The sequence below is a fragment of the Ornithodoros turicata genome, chromosome 3 (assembly GCF_037126465.1).
Source record: "Ornithodoros turicata isolate Travis chromosome 3, ASM3712646v1, whole genome shotgun sequence".
Taxonomy (NCBI): Eukaryota; Metazoa; Arthropoda; class Arachnida; order Ixodida; family Argasidae; genus Ornithodoros; species Ornithodoros turicata.
The window spans coordinates 99,965,982-99,986,568 of record NC_088203.1 but is presented as its reverse complement, the minus strand read 5'-3'; the positions used below and the strand labels follow the sequence as shown (position 1 = coordinate 99,986,568).

At 44.8% G+C, this 20,587-nt stretch overlaps 1 protein-coding gene across 1 annotated transcript in view; it reads left to right on the top strand.

Annotated features, from left to right (window-relative positions):
• LOC135388983 (transient receptor potential cation channel trpm-like) overlaps positions 1-20,587 on the top strand; it is a 128,884-nt gene that overhangs the window by 47,104 nt on the left and 61,193 nt on the right. The window contains exons 2-3 of the mRNA XM_064618876.1: positions 15,249-15,302; positions 19,546-19,625. Coding sequence (XP_064474946.1) covers positions 15,249-15,302; positions 19,546-19,625 — 134 coding nt within the window. The remainder of the gene's footprint in view (positions 1-15,248; positions 15,303-19,545; positions 19,626-20,587) is intronic.

Here is a 20,587-nt window from a genome sequence, read left to right as displayed (position 1 = left end):
ACTTCACCGCATAGCACACTGTGCGCCAACCATTGCCACGAATGATAGGGTTATCTGTTTTGATTGGAAGACAGAGGGAGGCGTACGACTTTTTGTGGCAATTTCCATATATCCAAATTGCCCCCAAAAGGCGTATGTCCCCCTCTCTCTCCGAATCAGAAGCGATAACCCTATCATTCGTGGCAACGGTTAGTGTACAGTGTGCTATGTGGTGAAGTTCTGTTTTTAGAGTGTACGCACGTCCTTTTCATATCGTCATGTGTAAGTTACATGTGCAGACTAAGAACGATACATCCAGAATATAATGAATAAAAAATAAAACGTATCCTGGTTTAGCATTGTGCGATGTCCATTGCGAATAAGAGTTAACGTTCCTTACTGTACGCCATTCGCTGTGAAGTCACGCAAAAATATAGGCCACTGCATGAACCTTAGCTTTCCAATTAGAAACGTTCAACTTGAGCTGAACTCCTTATCCTGCCTGTCTGAAGCTCTTAAATTACCGAAGCTATTGACACGAAGATCTTGGCGCTAATTAGCGCCAAATTGACCTTTGAAGGGGCTTAGCATTATTCGGCTTCCGTTCTTTTTATTCCAGAAACATTCACTCTCTCCTACGGTAATGAGATTCAACGTGCTGATAAAAAATGCGGACACGAATTAGCAGTGACCATTACACGGGGTGAAACCCTTCAAAATGAAGGATTGTGGAAGGAATTTTAATGTTTTGTGTCATGTACAGTACTCCCGGTGGATAACACACGGATGACGTAATCATAATAATTGAGAGTAGATTTACACGTAGACGTACACGTATAAAAAACGAAAATGAAAAATTAAAAACCGTGCAGGTTTTCTTCTGTTCAGAGTATTTTATTAATATAGTTATCTAATCACGAAGTAAGCTGACTTAATCACATCTTTACTTTTCACTAACACCATAGCAACGTAAATGTCCTACGTGCAGACTACGCAAAATATGGAAACGTGCAAACCGTGCAAACTACGTGCTTTCTTGTAATTGCTTTATACAGGGTATTTCACCTAAGATGATAAAGAATTCTAACTGGCTACGTACTCGCCGGAGGATTGTCGGACCTTCGGCAATCACCTTCTGGAAACTTTTGCCACCATTGAGGAAGGCTTTGGACAATTTTTAATTGCGGGAAATTTATTTTTTTTCAATTGAACTTTGAAAATTTCCAAGCGAACCTCACTTTTTTTAAAACAGAAATATGCAGTCCCCACGGATAACCACAGACCCAACCAAAACCATACACAGTATCGCAACAGAAAGAGCCCGTAGCGAACTTAGTCCGATCCACCAAGAAATCTGCTCGCTATTGCAAATGGAACTGCCCAAAAAAACTCCCGAAATTGAGGCTTCAAAGTTTCGGGTATTCAACGGCGCACCAAATCAGACGCAAAGATTCATGGAGAGGAGGACATGCTCCTGCCCCCATATATTAATATAATATAATATAATAATTATTATAATATATACAAAAACAAATATTACACACACACACACACACACACACATATATCAAATCAAGACAGATAATGATATTATTAGGAAATTCCGAATAATATCATTATGTGTCTTGATTTGTTCAAAACAGGGGGGAGGCGCCTATCTGGAACAAGGTAATGTGTCCCAAATAGGCGCCTCCTCTCATTTTCAACAAATCAATACACAGAATGATATCATTCGGAATGATGGTTGGCTAGGAGCGTGCTATGTCGTGAAGTTCTGTTCTAACAGTGTGCGAATGATAGGGTTACACCTTCTGAATCGGTGAGCGAGGGGGGCGTACGCCTTTTTGTAGCAATTTGGATATATGATAATTGCTTTTACCACCCTTCTACACCCTTTATCAGATGCTATGTTGATCTAAGTGGTAATTATAGAAGTTACCACACTTTGAAGTCACACACTCTTTTTTCTTGAAGTGCAATAAGCTCAAATAAGACAAACAAACAATACATCACTGTATATGTCTGTTACTCTAGCAACGTGTTGGTATTGCATATTGTTAGATATTGTTATTGTTCAGACGACGTGTAGGTTGTGGTTGAGTGGAGTGAATACTTTAAAACCGAAGAACTATTGCCGAAGAACAATTGAATTCTCATAGAATTCAATAAAAACATCGCCACTAGTCATCCAGCCGAAGAAAGGTTTTGTCAAGTCTGCATGTTCTCTGCTAACATCAATCACGATTATAATTGATATATATTCTTGAATGAGATATCCGCGCCGTATTCGTACTTGCCACAGAGCAGGTAATGAACGTTGAGGTTCTCTAACTAGCATGATGACCAATATCACAGTTAATTATGCAAGCGGCATTCTTATGAGGAACCATTTTAACTAATAAGAGGAGGAACAAGTATTCGCTATCTGTAAATCTCAGCAGTGAACACAGAAACCGTTCGGCTAAAGTGGCTATGCAAATATTTTCGTTCATGTCTGCAATGTTTGTTGTTGGACGCGTCGAAACTCGGCATGCCCGTATTCGAGCGCGCGCGTGTGTGTCTTGAATAAATTTGGCTCTTCGAAACTCGCTGCGCGAGCATGCTCGCTTAGCGATTTGCTCGTTTGGTTAGTGTGGACTACCTAGCGAGAGAAATAATAAAAAAAAAAACACCAAACAAACAAAAATAAGAAGCTATACCAGCAACAACAACAGATAAATTATGATTACGACATGGAGTGATTCACCGCTGGAAAGCAGTACCCTACTCCATTGCACGCCAGACATTGATGTGAGATATAATAATGAAGTTAAATGAGCTATGTACTGTTCGCGACACGCTTTTCCTAAAATCACCTGTCAGTACTTCTGCAGTCCATATTTGCTTGGTTGCCCTAGAAAATGTTGTCCTGATATTGTATTTAAAGGTGAACCATGTGCTGCACGCGTTTATTACTCGAAATAAATGATCTTGTAACACATGGAGATTTGAGATTTGGAATAAACCACTGGGCGCTTATTTCAGACAAGAGTGTCGCAAGCAGTGCAAGTCATTTTAGAAACAATTGAGCTGTCCTCTGCTTGCTGTGCTACGTCTAACAAAAGGAGGAAGAAGGACGAGGGGGGGGGGATATGTTTATTATATAAAAAAATAGGAGGGGAAGGGGCTTCAGGCAGGCTTCAGGCAGGCTTCAGGCAGGCTTTGGGCTTCAGAACCCCGTCAGGCGTTATAGCCTTTTGTTCTAGAGCCCTCAGTGTTTCCCAGAGAAAAAGAAAGAAAGATAGGAAGGAAGAGAAACTGGCAGACGGTCACGGGGAAGGTGTCGCGATTTTCAGCGGCAGCTGTTAGTGACTTTTGCTGACGTTGACGAAACGTTTGACATTGCCGCTAGATGTCGCAACACTTCCCGTGACGGCAGTGCCGTGTATGCCAAAGGGAATCTGGCTATTAGAAGGAGCCTAAAAAAGAGGCTCGACCTGTCAATCAAACTTAGGCGTATTTCATTTGTTACCGTTTTCCATGGGAGGTGTCATGACACCAAATTTTCTCCAAGATGGAGGATGGTGCTTGGAATGGCGAAGCGGAGATTTCGTGACCAAAAAAATTTCACGGACTACTTTAATTTCGTACTGCGAGTACATATCCTCATGTACGCATAAAATCAGCTTCAACTTTCGCTCCGCCATCATCATTTACGCGAAAATGGGATGTTTCGTTGCTAACGTTAGGCCTAGTTAAGACCGTGATAGCAAGAAATTAGCAAGAAGGACGACCCTTATACGTAGGATTTTGCATTATATAATTGCGTTTTATTTATACATACATCTTTGCTAATTTTTTACTACTTACATTACGTGATTTAAAACTTCATACCGGCAGTCGTGTGCTAGGAAGAAGCGGTTGTAGCGCTCTCCTGGCCAATCACTTCTGCCAGCAACCATTTCTGCAATTCTGAGCCTTCCCAACATGCCTCTCTTCATGCAGATGGCGTTGATAAAATGGGCGCAAAATCCGTCGTTTTGGTCTGTCATCAGTGATGTCCGTTTGAATCCGAATCAGTCGAGTTTCTCCAAAATGGTGGCACCCAGTAAATAAGGGTGAGGTATAGACGTACTGGATGGATGTAATAATAGACAACTGTATTTCGACCTGTGATTGGGTACGATAACTCAAAAAGTAGGTGGAGCCTCAGGTATAGGCAGGTCCCATTAATGCCAACACTCCCTTTGGCATACACGACATTGCGTGACGGTCTGCAAATTTGTTTGTAAAATGTTTGTGATATGTTTGCAGAAAAGGTTATTAATTGCTGGAAGGGAACTCCGAGACAACGAAGGAGAGACGTACACGGGACAACAACGTCTCTTCGTACGTCTTTTCCTTGTCTCGGAGTTCCTTTCCATACAACCAGCTAGCCTACATCTTCTTTCTCCTTCAAGGTTATTAAAGCTTATTCCTTCATATTGACCTCCGTTATGGATGAGGGTATGATGGAAGCGCTGGGTCTGCATAAACAGCATTCGCGGAGAGATCAGTCACTTATTCACCAAGTGGAGCTCCGGCAAATCGGTCGGCACGTGCGGGAAGACATATCCTTGGCACGTTGCGAGTACCGTAACCTTGCCGAATGCCCAGGGACCGTAGGCACGTCGAGCAAACGCGAAACGTGGTCAGGTCGGCGTCGGGTAGGAGCTGTCTAATACCTAGTTCCCACATGGCCCCGAAGCGAAGTCACGGCGCGAATGGTGGCTCCGAGGGACGTCGCCAGAGGACACGTTTTTCGTGTTCTCACCACGTCGAATTTGCCGCTATTACTCGCGGCTGATTAGATTCTTCGGTCTGCTGTTCTTTCGGTGTTTTCTGTGGTACCCGCATGTAGTTTCCCGTCATTTCCACACTTATGGAGCTCATCAACTTCAACTTTTAATTATCCTAATAGTACAAACGTCAGGGAATCGAGGCGATGTGAAAAACGCGCTTTTGGGGTGGCGGTGTCCCTGTGGCGTCACACTGCTCGCTCTCGTTTGTTCACTTATCGCGGCATCGGTTCAGTAGAGTGGTTTAGAATGATTGGAAGGATTAGGAGAAATTTAGCAGACTGGAAGGTCTTTACGATAACGGCTTCGAAAGTATGGTACACCATGCACCGAATTCCTTTGAACTGGCTGCCATTACGTTGCTGAACTTGGACTTGAAAGTTTCCTTTTTCTCTTTGTTTTGTTTCCCAGGAACGGTTCCTATGTGCTGAAACTCCCTAATGTGTGTTTCCTTTTGATCCCCCTGCCTCGCACGCAGCTGCCGCCCCCTCGCGTCTCCTGCCCTTTCCACGCATGCGCACGCTCCTGTCACTCTCTGTTTTTCTCTTCCCTGGCGCGGAGAGGCGAGTCGTTTTTTGTTCCACAGATATCGCGATCTCCTGAAACAGCCGCTTCTGTAAAACGAAACGACGGTTACGCAACTGTAACACGATTTTCAGCGTCAGGTGTGTGTGAATCAATGTTTTCTGGTTGTTATAATGCAATGGCGATCACAGGCGACCTGGGGCTACTATCACACACCGGGCAAATGTGGACGAGATGGTCTTCGTCCACACGAGTCCTGACCTGTGGCGATGGCGTGTGCCATCATGCTAGGACGATGCCGGTAGAGTTTACTGCCTGACACGTCGTCCTCGTCGACGACATCTATGGCAGCAGCAGATAGGCGATAGGCCGCCAGAGACGACGACAACGACGTTAACTTTTCGCATGATGGGTCACGTGACGCGCGTGTTTTTTCTGCGGACGACCACGAGATCTGCCCTAGCTGACACTGTAAAAGGAAAGAACCGAATGGTCAATGGGTACAGAGTATGACGCTACAGCGTCTGGGTCAAACCCGTAGACACCGGAAACTCCATAAGCATTAGGAGCTCTCGACGGTGTTGTACAACGTTCTGATATGGACCAATAATTGCAGCCAGATTGAATGTCTGTCAGCTTCCAGTGCTCAACTGAGGTCGGGAGTAGCCGCCTCTTCGTTTCGTTGAGCTCACATTCTATCAGGACACGCTCAATGTTTGCCACGACGCCACATTTGTAGCATTGGCTGCTGTCCGATACTTTAATTGCGGAGTGAAGGCGTAGCCCTCACTCCGCATGTCAGCGGTAGTTCATGGGTGTGGTAGCTCACCAGTTCGTGATCGTTAAGGGGCTTCCTTCTAGTGTTTTCTTCCCCGTTACATTTGTCCTTCGCGAAACGTTACAGATGGTGGCGCGACGACACACAGCACGGACTGCGCCGCAAAATGCTTCGAGCGCTCCGCCGTGCGGCGCCATATTTGCGTTATTTTAGTTATTTTACTCGCTATTCCAAACCAAACGAGAAGAGAGAAACCCCGGACGACTCTCTTGGGAGCACAGATTGATGCGTCCTTCCAGCGGAAAGCGAGTGCTGCAGCCGTTACCTAATCAGAAATCATGCCCAGCTTCCTGCCACGGAGAGAGTGTTGCTATTCATCGCTGCATTTGCTTTGTGCGTGGTTTGCGGCGGGTTGCGCGCACACTTTCTCCGCTGCAAACCGAATAAATTATAGCGTGGCTGGGAAGCTTTATAAGCAAGAATTTTGTAAATGAGGTCTGAATTGTTTACGCTTTATTTTTATCCTCGCTCGCACGAAAGGCAATTAGCTGACGCAAGCAGAATCGGTGAGCGAACACAGATTGGATATTTTATGAATTACTAGAATTTTATTGTCTCGTGCTTTCTGTGTCGGTATGCGATGCGTGTCAAATGTGGTTTTCTGTCTCGTTCAATATTCAGAGTACCATATATGCGCAATCAAGCTAACGGCATATGCAGTTCGCAGTTTGGAAACTTGGCTAATGAAAAGCAGGGATATAGAGCCTCGTTAACCGAGAGGCATAGCAGCAAGCTCTCCCTAGTGAGAACACGAAAGACGTGCTCGCTGCCGACGTCCCTCGAAGTCCCCATTCGCGCCGTGACTTCGTGTCGGGCGTCAACCTGTGGGAACTATAGGTATTCGAGTGTTCCTGCAGGACGCCCACCTGACCACGTTTCGCGTTTGCTCGCCGTGTCTACGTGCGCTGAGCGCCGGCGAGGTTCCGGCACCCGCAGCGTCCCAAAGCTATGCCTATTCGCTCATGCCGACCGATTTGCCGGAGTTCGAATTGGTGAGCTAACGACTGATCTCTCCGCGAATGCTGTTTATGCAGACCAGGTGCCTCGACCTCGCCCCCACGCCGAAGGTCAGTACAGCATTAAGGGATCAGCACTAATATTCTTGAAGGAGATGGGGGTTAGCTGGTTGTATACATGATGGAAAGGAGCTCCGACACAAGGAAAAGGCGTACGAAGAGACGTTGTTGTCCTGTGCGCGTCTCTTCCTTGTTTCGGAGTTCCCTTCCAGCAATTAATAACCTTTCCCCAACATACCAAAAACATTTTACGAGTGAAATTTGCAGGCCGTTACGGAAAGCGTTGCGACATTTAGTGGCAATGCGTTCAGCAAACGTCACTAACAGCTGCCGCAGCAGGGATCCGGGATCCGGTTTCAGCACCTCCCGTGATCCTCCGCAAATTTTTGCTGTTTGCACTCCCGATTTGCGGGAAGAGCGTGGCTCGCGCCTTTCTTGTGAGAATATTCATAACTGTCACGAAAAGAAAAGAAAACGCTCAACCTGCTTCGCAGAATCAGCGATAAATCATGGAGCTACAATGCGCGGTCATTGCTCACCCTTCACAAAGTCCTCATCTTGTCACGCATTCTCTACGTGGCGCCGTACTAGACCTTGCGCCTACACCGTGGCAGGCCCTTGAGCACCTTCATCGCGACGGAATACGAACTGCGCTTGGTCTCCCTACGATTTCTAGCGTCACCCAAACGTACCTGGACGCTAAGGAAAAGCCTGTAAGTGTCCACTCTGAGCTCAAAGGACTCCAGTTTCTGGATAATGCGGCAACATCTATCAACAAACATTCCCTCTTCACAGACCTCGAACAAAGGACACACACATCCCTAGGACGGCTGGCTAGTGCCACCAGCTCTCTAGCCAACAGGGAGGCTCTTCCTTGGCTTCCAGCTAGTCCACCTACGCCACCATGGCATGAGTCCGTGCCTGTAACAGCGCTTTACAGCCCGGGTTTACGGAAGAAGAGCGAGTCCAGCCCCCTGGCGGCCAGGATGGCGGCTGAGAACCTGATAAGCGACGTCTATCACACGCATACTCTGGTGTTCACGGATGGCTCCATTGACCACCGTTCCGAGAGCGCTACCAGTGCGTACTACATCCCGTCAATGAACATGGCCTGTCAAGGGAAATCAGTTCGTTACCCTATTTCATCTACGACGGCCGAACTCGTGGCCTTGTTACACGCAGCTTCTGCAGACCAAGTCACCGGAATAACTAAGGCCGTTTTGCTTACGGACTCCAGAAGTGCCCTCTGCAACGTGATGAACCCTATGTGTGGTACCATCCTAGCCCGCTGTATAAGGAGGTCGTGTGCCCAGCATAGGCTAACCGGAGGTGAGCTTACTCTGCAATGGATCCCGTCCTATGTCGGCATCAGGGGCAACGAACGAGAGGACCAGCTAGCATCCTCAGCACACCACAGCTGCAGCCCATCCTTACCAGTTCCGGCCGACACCGACAGGCACATGGTCGTCAAACAGCTAGTTGAGGTGCGTCATCCTGGCATACGGGACATCATGCAGAATCATCGACCCATACTATGCGGGAAACTCATCTTCCCCACGCCAGGCCTGGCGTACTGACGGACATCCCCTTCCTCGATGGTTCTTATGCAGAACGACTTTCAAAAACTCGCGGCCTCGTGCGCTTTCTTCAAGAGACGAGCCTCGCGGAAAGACCACCCTAGCGCACCTCTCATCTACAGTGTGTCTCCGTCCCATGAGCATCGGTCATCCTGCCTATGCCTCACTTTGAAATCGTCAACTCCCCTCTCCCCCCCCCCTCCTTTTTTTGTGTGGCTATAGTCGTGACGATGCCCACTTGAGTGCGGCCAACAACGGCAAGCTACCTCGACCCCCCCCCTCTTCACCCCGAGGTACCCGGGTTAGAATCTCGGTGCCCGCTGCGCTGTCTGGCGTTTTTCCTGGGGTTTCCTCAGACGTTTTCAGACATATGTCGGCACAGTTCCCTTAGAGGTCGGCCCAGGGCGTCAGTCGTGACGTTGCCCACCTCAGTGAGGCCGACAAAGGCGAGCCCTTTCACCACCACCACAACCACCACCACCACCACCACCACCTCTTCACCCCGATTCCTGCTTCCCTCCATTCTTTTTTACTGGCTATACTCCGGCCGATATCCACTGGCATGGTAGCCAACAACGGTGGGCAAATTTCGATTCAATTCAATTTCGAGCCAATTTAATTTCCAATTGCCGTTTTTTCATTCTGTTTTAACAGTGTACAAAGGCTGTGCTATCTGAGGTCTTTTCCAGGTTTTTTTTTGTGAAACTTTCCTGTAGCGATGTATGAACAGTGTCCGGCGAAGTCCACCAAGGAACAACACTAATCCCGGAGTGTTTATTTGCTTTATTTCTCTTGTATTTTGTTTCTCTTTCCTTCCTTTCTTTTATTTCTTATTTATTTTTTGCGGAATAGCAAGCCCACGTCCCGTTTGGCTGACCTTTCCTCCGTTTTTTTTTTCCTTTGGTCTATTAAATATATGCCTCCAATGTGTTTCATTCCTTCCTGCAGTCCTCTGTACACTGTCACGTCTCATAGCCACACTTACTTCGCGGTGTTAACCTTGCATCAAAACAAAAAAGCGAGGGTTTGCACCCTTCCAGGCATCCGGTTTTTCGTCAAACTTTGCAGATGCGTTTGGTAGGCTGGATACGTCGCGTACTATCTTGGCACGTGTATCCCTCATGACAGTACATGCCACGTCCTTTGTTGCTGCGAACGTTTCCTACCCAGCTTCCCATAATGCACTGCATAATGTACCGCAGAAAGCTTTTTTTTTTCCTTTTAATTAACTGCCAGGTCTCAGAGAAGTAATGATGGTTAAGCGAGTGCCCTTCCACGTAACATGGCCGCACTGTTAATGAGGAGTGAGCTTAAAGCCACGTGGAGGAATAGCCGTGTGTGACCGTCTTTGCCAGACCGGAACACCATGCATGGCGCCGGCGTGACATACCTCGGTCACGTTCCGCGGACCCAGCTTGTATTAGGTTGCTTTTTGCGCGGAGTAGAATTGGCTTTTATTGTCCCCTGAGCAACCGCATAGAGATGCAATGTTCATGAGAGGCAACAAGACCGTGTACAGGTGACGTGACTATTGTTTCACGAGTTCGCTTGAAATTTTGTTGTGTTTGTAGTAGATGTGGACAGCTTGGTATGACTTGACTGAGCTCAGTTTAACACGGCAGTACAGTACTTAGCAGGACACATACTACACTCTAGATATACAGGGTGTTTCAAAAAACGTGTCATTCGGACTTTATAAAAAAACGGGGCGACGGAAAAATACGGGGTAAAAGGCACTTGTGTGGCAACTGACTTTGCCATCTTGTAAAAATATTCTCATTTGATTTTAATTAAAAGAAATTGAATTTCTTTAATTGAACTTCAAAATTGCCCAAGTCAACCTCACGTTTCTTTTTTTTTTTTTTTTTACAGAATTAGAGAGTCCGTAGCGAACTTAGTCAGATCCACCAGGAAATTCGCTCGATATTGCAAATGGAACTGCCCAAAAAAAGTCCCGAAATTGAGGCTTCAAAGTTTCGGGTATTCAACGGCGCACGAAATCAGACGCAAAGATTCGTGGAGAGGAGGACTTGCTCCTGCCCCCATGAAAGATAGAAGGTCAAAAAAAAAAAAAAAAACAGGGCGGGAAAAAAAAGCGGAATCATTTTTGTTTTCCGCTTATCAACGTATGGTGGAATGTAACCCGCCTCGTTATCGGCGCGTCTTGTGCTGCACGCCGGTCCGGCGATAAACTGTTTTAGCTTCATCCGCGCATCCTTGCGACTGATTTGGTGCGCTGTTGAATACCCGAAACTCTGAAGCCTCAACTTCGGGACTTTTTTGGGGGCAATTCCCTTTGCAATATCGAACGGATTTCTTGGTGGTTCTGACTAAGTTCGCTAATTCTTTAAAACAAACGTGAGGTTGACTTGGGAAATTTCAATTGGGAGTTCAATTAAAGAAATTCGGTTTATTTTAATTAAAATCAAATTAAAATATTTTTGCAAGATGGCAAATTCAGTTGCCACACAAATGCCGCTTACCCCGTATTTTTCCGTCGCCCCGTCTTTTTTATAAAGTCCGAATGACACGGTTTTTGAAACACGCTGTATAATATCGGGCGACAGATTACAGGAGTACCAGAAGGAGTACATTTTCTTTTAATTCGTTGTCCTTATATAGGGATATGACGATAGTATGGTTCAGAAATCAAGAGAACCTAAGAAAGCAACATAAATTGACATAGCGTAATCGAAAGACGAAAGTCCTCAAAAGATCACAGCTTATCATTATTAGTTTATCTTTTGAGTACGACCAATTAATATCTTTCGTGCAACAAGCGGCAAAATAAATTAGACCGATACTATTTCCTTCACATTCGTCAACCATGTGTGTCCTTTGCCGAAAGACTTCGATCGATTTTGTATATATGTGGGCGTCGCGAAAATTCCTCTTTCATACCACCTGGCACCGAGGGCCGCTACCGGTGAAAGCGATGCATAAGATAAAAGGAGTACCGAAGAAAAATTGCAGACGCACTGAATAAGTAGAGATGATATTAAATTGCTTTCCGATATGGCCGTGGGCGTATATCGTCCCTTGAGTGGATACTTTTCTTGCGTGCGAAAACGTATTCTGAGATGTACATAAATTCGACTTTTTATGGAACGAATACAACCTGGGAATTCGCATAGAAAACATCACAAATAGAGAAAGCAGCGTGCACAGATATTTCAATCCGGAGTATACAATATATGATACGGCAAAAGCAGCTTGTGCAGATGTTCCAGTCTAGCGCATACGGTACTGGGAGAATGTATGTGAAGCATTGCAAGAGATAGCTGTTTCGGGAGCAATTTTGGTGCGCCTATAGAAATAACGGTGCAAAGGCAGCCCGTTAGCGTTTCTGAGACGCCTTGGGTCCAATGCAATTCGCATGCAATTTTTAGGGTTGAAGATGTATCACGCGCTGCAGAACTCGGATGACGAATTGGAAATATTCGCGGCGCCAGCAATAAAATTTTCTTGCCCTGTATGATGGTCTTTAAGTTAGATGTGCAACATCTGCATCTTCAGAAAAAAAGGGTATGGAAAGGTGGTAACTTCTATAGTTACCACCTAAGTCAACATAGCGTCTAACGAAAGGGTGTATTAACCTTGCCTGTTACCGCCTCTGCGCAGGTGCAACGCAAAATGTGTGTAAGAGCTGTTCTTACAGCCACAGAAGTAATGAACTTTCAGGGAGCGTTGCTTTCTCAGCATTGACAGAGCAGTGCAGAGTGAGCACATTGTGAACGACGAAGGTAACTGTAACTAAAATGTGTTTTGGGATTTGCGCTTATCTGTGTGCCGACTTCAACCACACTCTTAGAAATGAACTTCACCGCATAGCACGCTTCTAGCCAACCATCACCTCGAATGATATCGTTATCTGCCCTGATTCGTTGAAAACGGGAGGCGTACGCCTTTTTTGTGACAATTATGAACAGCATGAGTGTCACAAAAAAGGTGTACGCCTCCCGTTTTCAACAAATCAGGGCAGATGATATCATTCGAGATGGTGGTTAGCTGGGAGTGTGCTATGCTAGTGAAGTTCGTTTTTAAGAGCGTAGAACTTTGCAACCTTTTTGGGCACAGCATATGCGATAATTATTACCTCCTAAAAGGTGTAAGTACTCCACCCTCACTCTCGCAACAGAACTTCACCGCATAGCACGCTGTGCGCCAACCATCGTCACAAATGATACACTCTAAGAACAGAGCTTCACCGCATAGCACGCTGTGCGCCAAGCATTGCCACGAATGATAGGGTTACCACTTCGGATTCGAGGAGAGAGGGGGGCGTACGCCTTTTTGTGGCAATTTGGGTATATGGAAATTGCCACAAAAAGGCGTACGCCTCCCCTTCTCCTCCAATCAACAGCGATAACCATATCATTCGCGACAATGATTGGCGCACTACATGCTATGCGGTGAAGTTCTGTTTTTAGAGCGAAGGGTCATCGCTCCCGATACCAGGACAGAGGACGGCATACGCCTTTTTGTGGAAATTTTGATATATGATAATTGCCACAAAAAGGCGTGAGCCCCCTCTCTCTTCGAATCACAAGCGATAACCCTATCATTCGTGGCAACGGTTGGTGTACACTGTGCTATGCCGTGAAGCTCTGTTTTTAGAGTGTATATTAAGATTTCAGAAAGTACGTGCGTCATCCGCGGGAACAGGCTAACTGAGTTTGCTTTCTGTTGTTCGGAACTATAAATCATGGCAAGTTCATTCGCTTCTCTTCTTCTTCTTTTTTCTTTCTTTTACCTACACTCTTAAAAATGAACTTCACCGCGTAGCACGCAACTAGCCAACCCTCACCTCGAATGATATCGTTATCTGCCCCGATTTGTTGAAAAGGGGAGGCGTACGCCTTTTTTGTGACACTTATGCTGTTCATAATTGTCACAGAAAAGGCGTACGCCTCCCGTTTTCAACAAATCAGGGCAGATAGCCATATCATTCGAGGTGATGGTTGGCTAGGAGCGTGCTATGCGGTGAAGTTCATTTTTAAGAGTGTACACTGTTAAAACAGAACTTCACCACATAGCACGCTACTAGCCAACCATCATACCGAATGATATCATTTTGTGTCATGATTTGTTCAAAAGAGGGGGGAGGCGCCTATCTGGGACAGATTATCTTGTCCCAGATAGGCGCCTCCCCCTGTTTTGAACAAATCATGACACAAAATGATATCATTCGGTATGATGGTTGGCTAGTAGCGTGCTATGTGGCGAAGTTCTGTTTTAACAGTGTAGTAAGAGAAATAGCCAGAGGCTAAGTACACCAGCAGCTGGCATGTGAGAAAGGGCGTTGCAAGCGTGCCTTCGCTTAATGCCGGGGCGCCTTAGACATTCTTTTACCAACAAGAGTAAGAGCGCATTGTGAGTCTCCTGTGTGACAAGGGCATCTGGTGGAGATTATAAGAGAGTAATTTTTCGTGTAACGTATTTTTGGTTTGTGCTTCCTCGGAAAGCATGTCATACCCATGCCACACTGTCACGAAGCATTACATTAAGTGCTTAACGCGAATTAGGTTTTGCTATCATCCGTGCGATGCCGCAGAGGCAGCTTTAGTGACATTTGCCTTAATGCCACTTTCTTCTTAAGCGCTTAAGGCGATCGCCACAACGGAATCGACTGTGAAAAGCATGCAGGGGCTCCCATTGTTTGTGTAGACTAAAAATTTTAGTCTGCATAAAACTTTTCCTGCACAATACAAGATTACTTAAATTATTTTTGTTAAATTTTAAATTACTTAAACGGGTGGCACAGGCGAATGGGTTACAAAAACACTCGCTTGTGCCATTAAACGAAAGAAAACGTTCGAGTTGTTAGAATTTTCACTGGCAAAGCCAAGAGGCGCAGGACAAGGCCAAGAGCACACGCAATTGTCTTCTGCGTTCGCAAAGTACGTTTAAAGCATCTGCTATTAAAAAAGATTAAAACGTATTCACATGAAAGTGAACTGAATAGTACTACATCTTTAATGCGCTTTTAAACTGTCATCTACGTCTGATTTATTGAAGTAGCATCAGACATAACTTACTTTATAGTGAGCGGGAAGCATCATTTCCAGGGCTTTTAATGTCTTTAAAAAAATGGAGCCCCGTACAAGTTTCGTAAATAACGTCATTTGAGATCCGAATGACACTACAGACGGTAATATCATAGGGTATAGATGGAGATCATTTCAAAATCACGCTAAGACTCTACGGTAATACGGGATCATATCTCCCTAATTACTCTGCTTTTTGTTGATTTTCCAAAAGACATTCTATATACATACCCCGAGACACGCCCCAGACATTTTGGCCCAGGAGACCCACTAATACCTACATCTCTGTCTCTCGTAGCTACGGTGATTAAAACACGGGAATAAAAAAGGAAAACGAAACTACGCTTGACGTTGTGTAACCATAGAAAAAAGAAAAGAAAAACGCTGCATTCAATGTTAAAATATTTTCGTCAACGTGAATACATATGTGTCTGTTTTTTCTTCTGTAGGATGCGAGAGGCCGCACAAAATACTCCACTAACAGCGACGAGGTGATCAACCGGGTACAGGCTAGTTTTTACGCTGATATATGAGTGGTTCGCACATTGCACTCTGTCAAATATCACTCCTTTTATTACACTTTAAAAGCACTTCTCGTAGTCTGTAGTTGTCACTGCTATTAACCACCGCACAGCAAGCACATTAGCTTGTGGTATCTATTTTCGTATTCTTTGCATGACAGCAATTTGAAGCAAAATATGTTTACACTGGTATCTAGAAACTTTTTAAACTCTCTATGTACTTTTACTCGTTTGCTTGTAGCTAGTTACGTGTTGCCTGTATTCTGGTACCTTTTGCATCACTTGATTGATGTGTAGGATCCTGCCGTTGTACTTTTAGATTCCTGTACATAGTGGAACACTACCTCGTCGCGTGTCGTCTTCGCACGATTCGAAGACTAGTCAATAGACCTTTAAAGCATGCGGAAGGAGTGTGCACACGCTTCGGGTATCATGCGCTCGTTACGACGAATGATGTTTAAGTTGTTGTGTATTTCACGTGCAGGATCTTCTCTTGCGTTACATATACCTGAATAGCAGGATAGAAGAATAGCATTAGAATATCAGAATAGAAGAATATTAAGGTGCTGTGTATTTCACCTGCAGCATCTCCTCTTGCGTTACATAGGCCTATACCTGAATAGCAGGATAGCATCCTAAATGAGGATAGCAGAACATCAGAATAGCAGTACAGCCGGATCAAAATATGCTATCAGAATGCTATCAGAATAGCGGGATAGCATCCTATGTTCTGCAGTCCATGCTACTGATTGCAGATCCGCTTTAGTAGCGTCTGAATAGTGTACATCCGTTAATACGTGGGATGGTAATGATAGAAGAAAAAAAAATGGGGAGGTGAGTCACGACGATGTCGGACTGGCTACCCCAGTACACCTACGTAAAGCAAAAAGAAAAAAAAAAACAGGAAAATAGGAATGGCGGTGAGAGGAAGAGTTCCGCCTGTGAAAGAAAACGAAGTAATACATGTCATTCCATAAACTGGACTTGTTCTTTGCGGTACAAAGGCAAGATGAAATTGCCACTGTAAGGGCAGCGTAGAACAGGATGGCACGGTGCAGTGCATATTATAGTGTTTCACTGTTTTGGGTACTGCTGCTTATCTGTGTGCATGTTTTTATGTGGTCGTTATTCTCTAATGCTATCATTACCAATCTCGGTGTAGCATCGATCGTAAAAGAGTGTGCAGACACAGCATTGATCTCGCAAGTTGAAAATACTTAGCAAAAAGGGATGTTAACAGAATGCAGTTGTGCTTCGACATTGCCTTTCACTGTTCTTTTCATATATTTTTTTCTTTTTCTTGTTCTTCTTCGATTGCTGAGACCAAAGTGCGGCGGAACCTTTACGATCTCCAGTCACGATACAATTCGGCTAAACATCATCAGTCGTTCCCTCAGACATAAGCGAACCAGTCAGCTAAACACTCTTGATCTGCACACTAAATTGCTGCCAGGCAACTGACCCTGCGTTGCTGTAAGGAAAGCTCATTATTGTGTCACGCGTACACATAATCTCAAACATGCCTAATCTAAACTGGCTCTATACCCGTTAGTGCAATTCTCAATGATGACGATATCCTACATTGATTAGCCGTAACGTAATTTGTGCGAGTAAAAGAAGAGCGGCGTAATGAAGTCCAGATGGATGTGTTCGCAGTGAGTATCAATCCATCTGTTGGATCCACCAAGGCTGTTTGCCACACAGCTATTATAAACGCACCGTTATGCCAGCACGCCATTTTATGTTAAGAGCTAAGACGCATTTTGACAGCCATGAATGTCGCCCATTAACTAAACTTACTTTATGAGATTACTTCAGACTGTTCCGCCCGACAGCGTAAACGTGAACGTAGTTTATTAATAATAGCCACGGCCCTGCTGGCTGTCAAACCGTTTGCGTGAAGTCAGCGGAAGAATTCATTATCACTTCCTCCCTAAAGATGCTCATACTCATTACGGTGCAGTGCGTTCATTAAAGTCGTGAGGGTGACGACTAGAGGTGGTCGTCATCGTATTCATAAACTCTAAATTAAACCCTAACGGGCGACCTTAGTCGGTGGCCGTTAGGGAGTCAAGGGGATTATTAAGGGTCAGCTCTGGCACAACGGGGTTCTATGGCGCAACAGATTACGCTTGAAGAACATAGCAGAAGGACGCAAGCAAGCTGGCGTGAACTTCAAGATGCCAGCATACGCTTGAGCCTGAGGAAAGATGATCGCGGAGACACACTCACGACGAACAACGCACGAAGTGGACGGAACGGACTCACAACCAGCAAACACGTTTAATGGAATTAGAAGCAAGGTACAACACTTGGAGCTACAAAGAGCAGGATACCGAAAAGTGGCTAGAAAATCTATGAGACTAACCCGGTCTGTCTGGGTTAAGTATAGTCAAGAATGGTCGGTTGTCTCAGCCTCGCGTAGTGGAGATGAGGGGCGATTTTAAAAGAGTTTGGGATAAGTGATCTTTACAAAAACGTAAGCGTTCTGTCTGAGTGCGACTAGGGTGACGGCATGGGATCATGCGATTACACTGTTCAGATGCATCTGACGCGTTTTTTACATTATTTTAGTGTCCCGCTAGTTCATTAAGATACCGGTCAGCTTGGCCTATGTAAAATCACCATATTAGAAAGATATAAATAAGTCTTTGAGTCCGTATTGTCCAACTTACGCACCCTCGTCTCTCTGTTCGTCTTTCCTAAGACTAACGGATTTGTTGCCATCTGCAGGCTTATAATTGTTGCGTCATAATTCACGGTTCTGCCTGAATGATCGCTGATGGTTATTAGTGGTAGAGGAGAAATGCTCCACGTAATGTCTGCCGCCGTGCCCACAATGCTATGGGGTGCAGGCCCGTGTTATAGTCTTTTTACATGCATTTTACAATTACAAACATTTACATTTTTAAATGCGTTTTAGTTTCTTTACACACCAGTTGCGGCTGTAAAGCGTACTTTACCGTAATATGACAATTTATGTGGGAAAGCCAGCTTTACAGATATCCTGGGTTTCACGAAGTGGGTTGTTTCTCTTCAAAACAACGGTTGTCCGCGGCACAGCTTGTTTGTTTAGTTGAGTTTATTTCGCACGTGCAAGTACACATCTTGTATAAAACTGCGGTGAGGAAGGTGCGGGAAAGAGCTTGACCAGTCCCACCTCCCATGTTCCAATATACTGATCGTGCTTGATAAACCAAACCGCCATAATAATAAACTTCATGAGCAGTGTGCAAGAAATAACAAAATTATGCTACGGGAACAACATAGTGCATCATACACTGATAAGGTGTGCATCAAACCGGATACACTTAGTAAAGTAACGTTTACGTAGGAGATGCAGATATACATGGGATATGTATGTACTACATGGTAAATTTATGCACGCGGCAGATAACAACTTCGTCGTCTTTTGTTTACATAGTGTTGCCACCTAATCCAACATTAACATGCTGTAACTTCGCAGCGAATGTGACGAACCATAAACTAAGCTGCTGATAGCTGTACATTTTCGTGCAAACCTGTCATAATTACTCGTAGATTATCTGTCAGAACGCAGTTTTTTTAAACTATTTAAATAGGTTCTTGTGGGTCAGCCCATTCTGTTACAGAGCCGGCCAGTAATTTCCAAGAGCAATACTATTCGGTACCTGTTTCAGCTATCACTCCTCCTCAACACTATCCTCGGTTCAGCATGTGACCACTGCAATAAGCTACCTACCTTCATCAAAACGCACATGTTGCAGTAATTGAAGCTTCCGTACATTTACCTGCAGCATAGCCATACCATTTTCCTCTTTTGAAGCACAAATAGGATTATCAATATTAGAGGATGCGTGTATTTAGAAGCCCACCTTTTGTTCGCGAATTATGTGGTCGATTATTCGAAAGCTTTGCAGAGGGGCCGCACTATGCACAAGCCGATCGATTGAATATTAGCATAGTTATAAGAATTTCCACGTTTCAGCCAATTGCACAACGCGCTGCCCGCACTATTATGTGTCGCACGCCATTATCTCACGCTAGCTGCGGCTTACTTTGCAAACTATCAAAAGCCATTATCCAAAAGGTCGATTAGCTAAAGTTGCCGTGAATGCTTCACTGCCGCTTTGCCTGTCGCTTCCTTCCTGGAGCTACTTACTAGGCTTTCGCTCTTGTAGTCTGAGTTGATCTTACTATTAGGATATGTGCGCTTATTCGATATTTTTTTTCTGCTCTGTTGCAGTTAAAGAAGTCTTGGATAGAATGCACCTTTCAGAAGAGGGATTGTATCCGGTTCATTGGTACAAAACAAGATACAAACAGGTGAGTTTTTTTTCTTTTTTTCTTGTCTTCCTGCGAGGCACGTAGTTGTGATGCTTTGGTACACTGTAACTCTAGTTATTCTTTTGTACGCGTAGTATAGGTTGCAAAACAACAAGGAGAAGAAACCCGCTATTAAAAAAGTTATCTACACAATTGTCTTGTATTGTTGGCTGATTAAATGAGTCACAAAATTAGTGAGCCCGGCTACCACGTATTTCCGAACTGCGACAAAAATTCCAATTGAGTTTTCAGCAAGTGCTTCATCTGCTGCGTAAAGAATATCGTTTGAGTGAATGAGATTCATGAGATGACATCGTATGCCTTATGTCCATCTGCAGCACTACTATTCATAGTTATTTTGACTAACAATCATTGCTTCGCCTATTGCCTGTTTTCACCTTAACGGTACGTTCGTCGTTTGCACTATGAATGATTATTTGCCTCGCATTTACTGTTTGGCTTACTGTCTGCCGGTCCCAGTTCACGAGCCCTCTACTGTTTAATTTGAAACAAAACTGGATTAAATTCAATGTAATATTATTGAATCGCAACTATGTAAAGGAAAAAAGGGACAACAAACGTCCATTCAACAAATGCCGAAAGCCTGTCTTTGCCTGTTTGAGTTCGTGCTCGTTTTTACAGGGTGTGTCCATGCATCCTTGATAATATAAGAAATACCGTGCTCCGATTCGCAGCTCAATCGTGCACTTGGCGCTCTTCTTTCCTTTCTGAGGGCCACCGGCCTCCTTCACGAACTGTAGGGATTTCCTTCCCTCGTCATCCTTTCATGTGAACCTTTTTGGAATGGGGTAGGGTCCTGCACTCAACGCAGGGAAACATCCCACATCATCATCATCCATTCATCTATATTGTTGTTGTTGTTGTCAATCGTTAATTAAAACTAGCAACAAAAAACGTGGGTGTGTGTCAAGACGACGTTGAAGCTTTGTCCGATAGCAGGA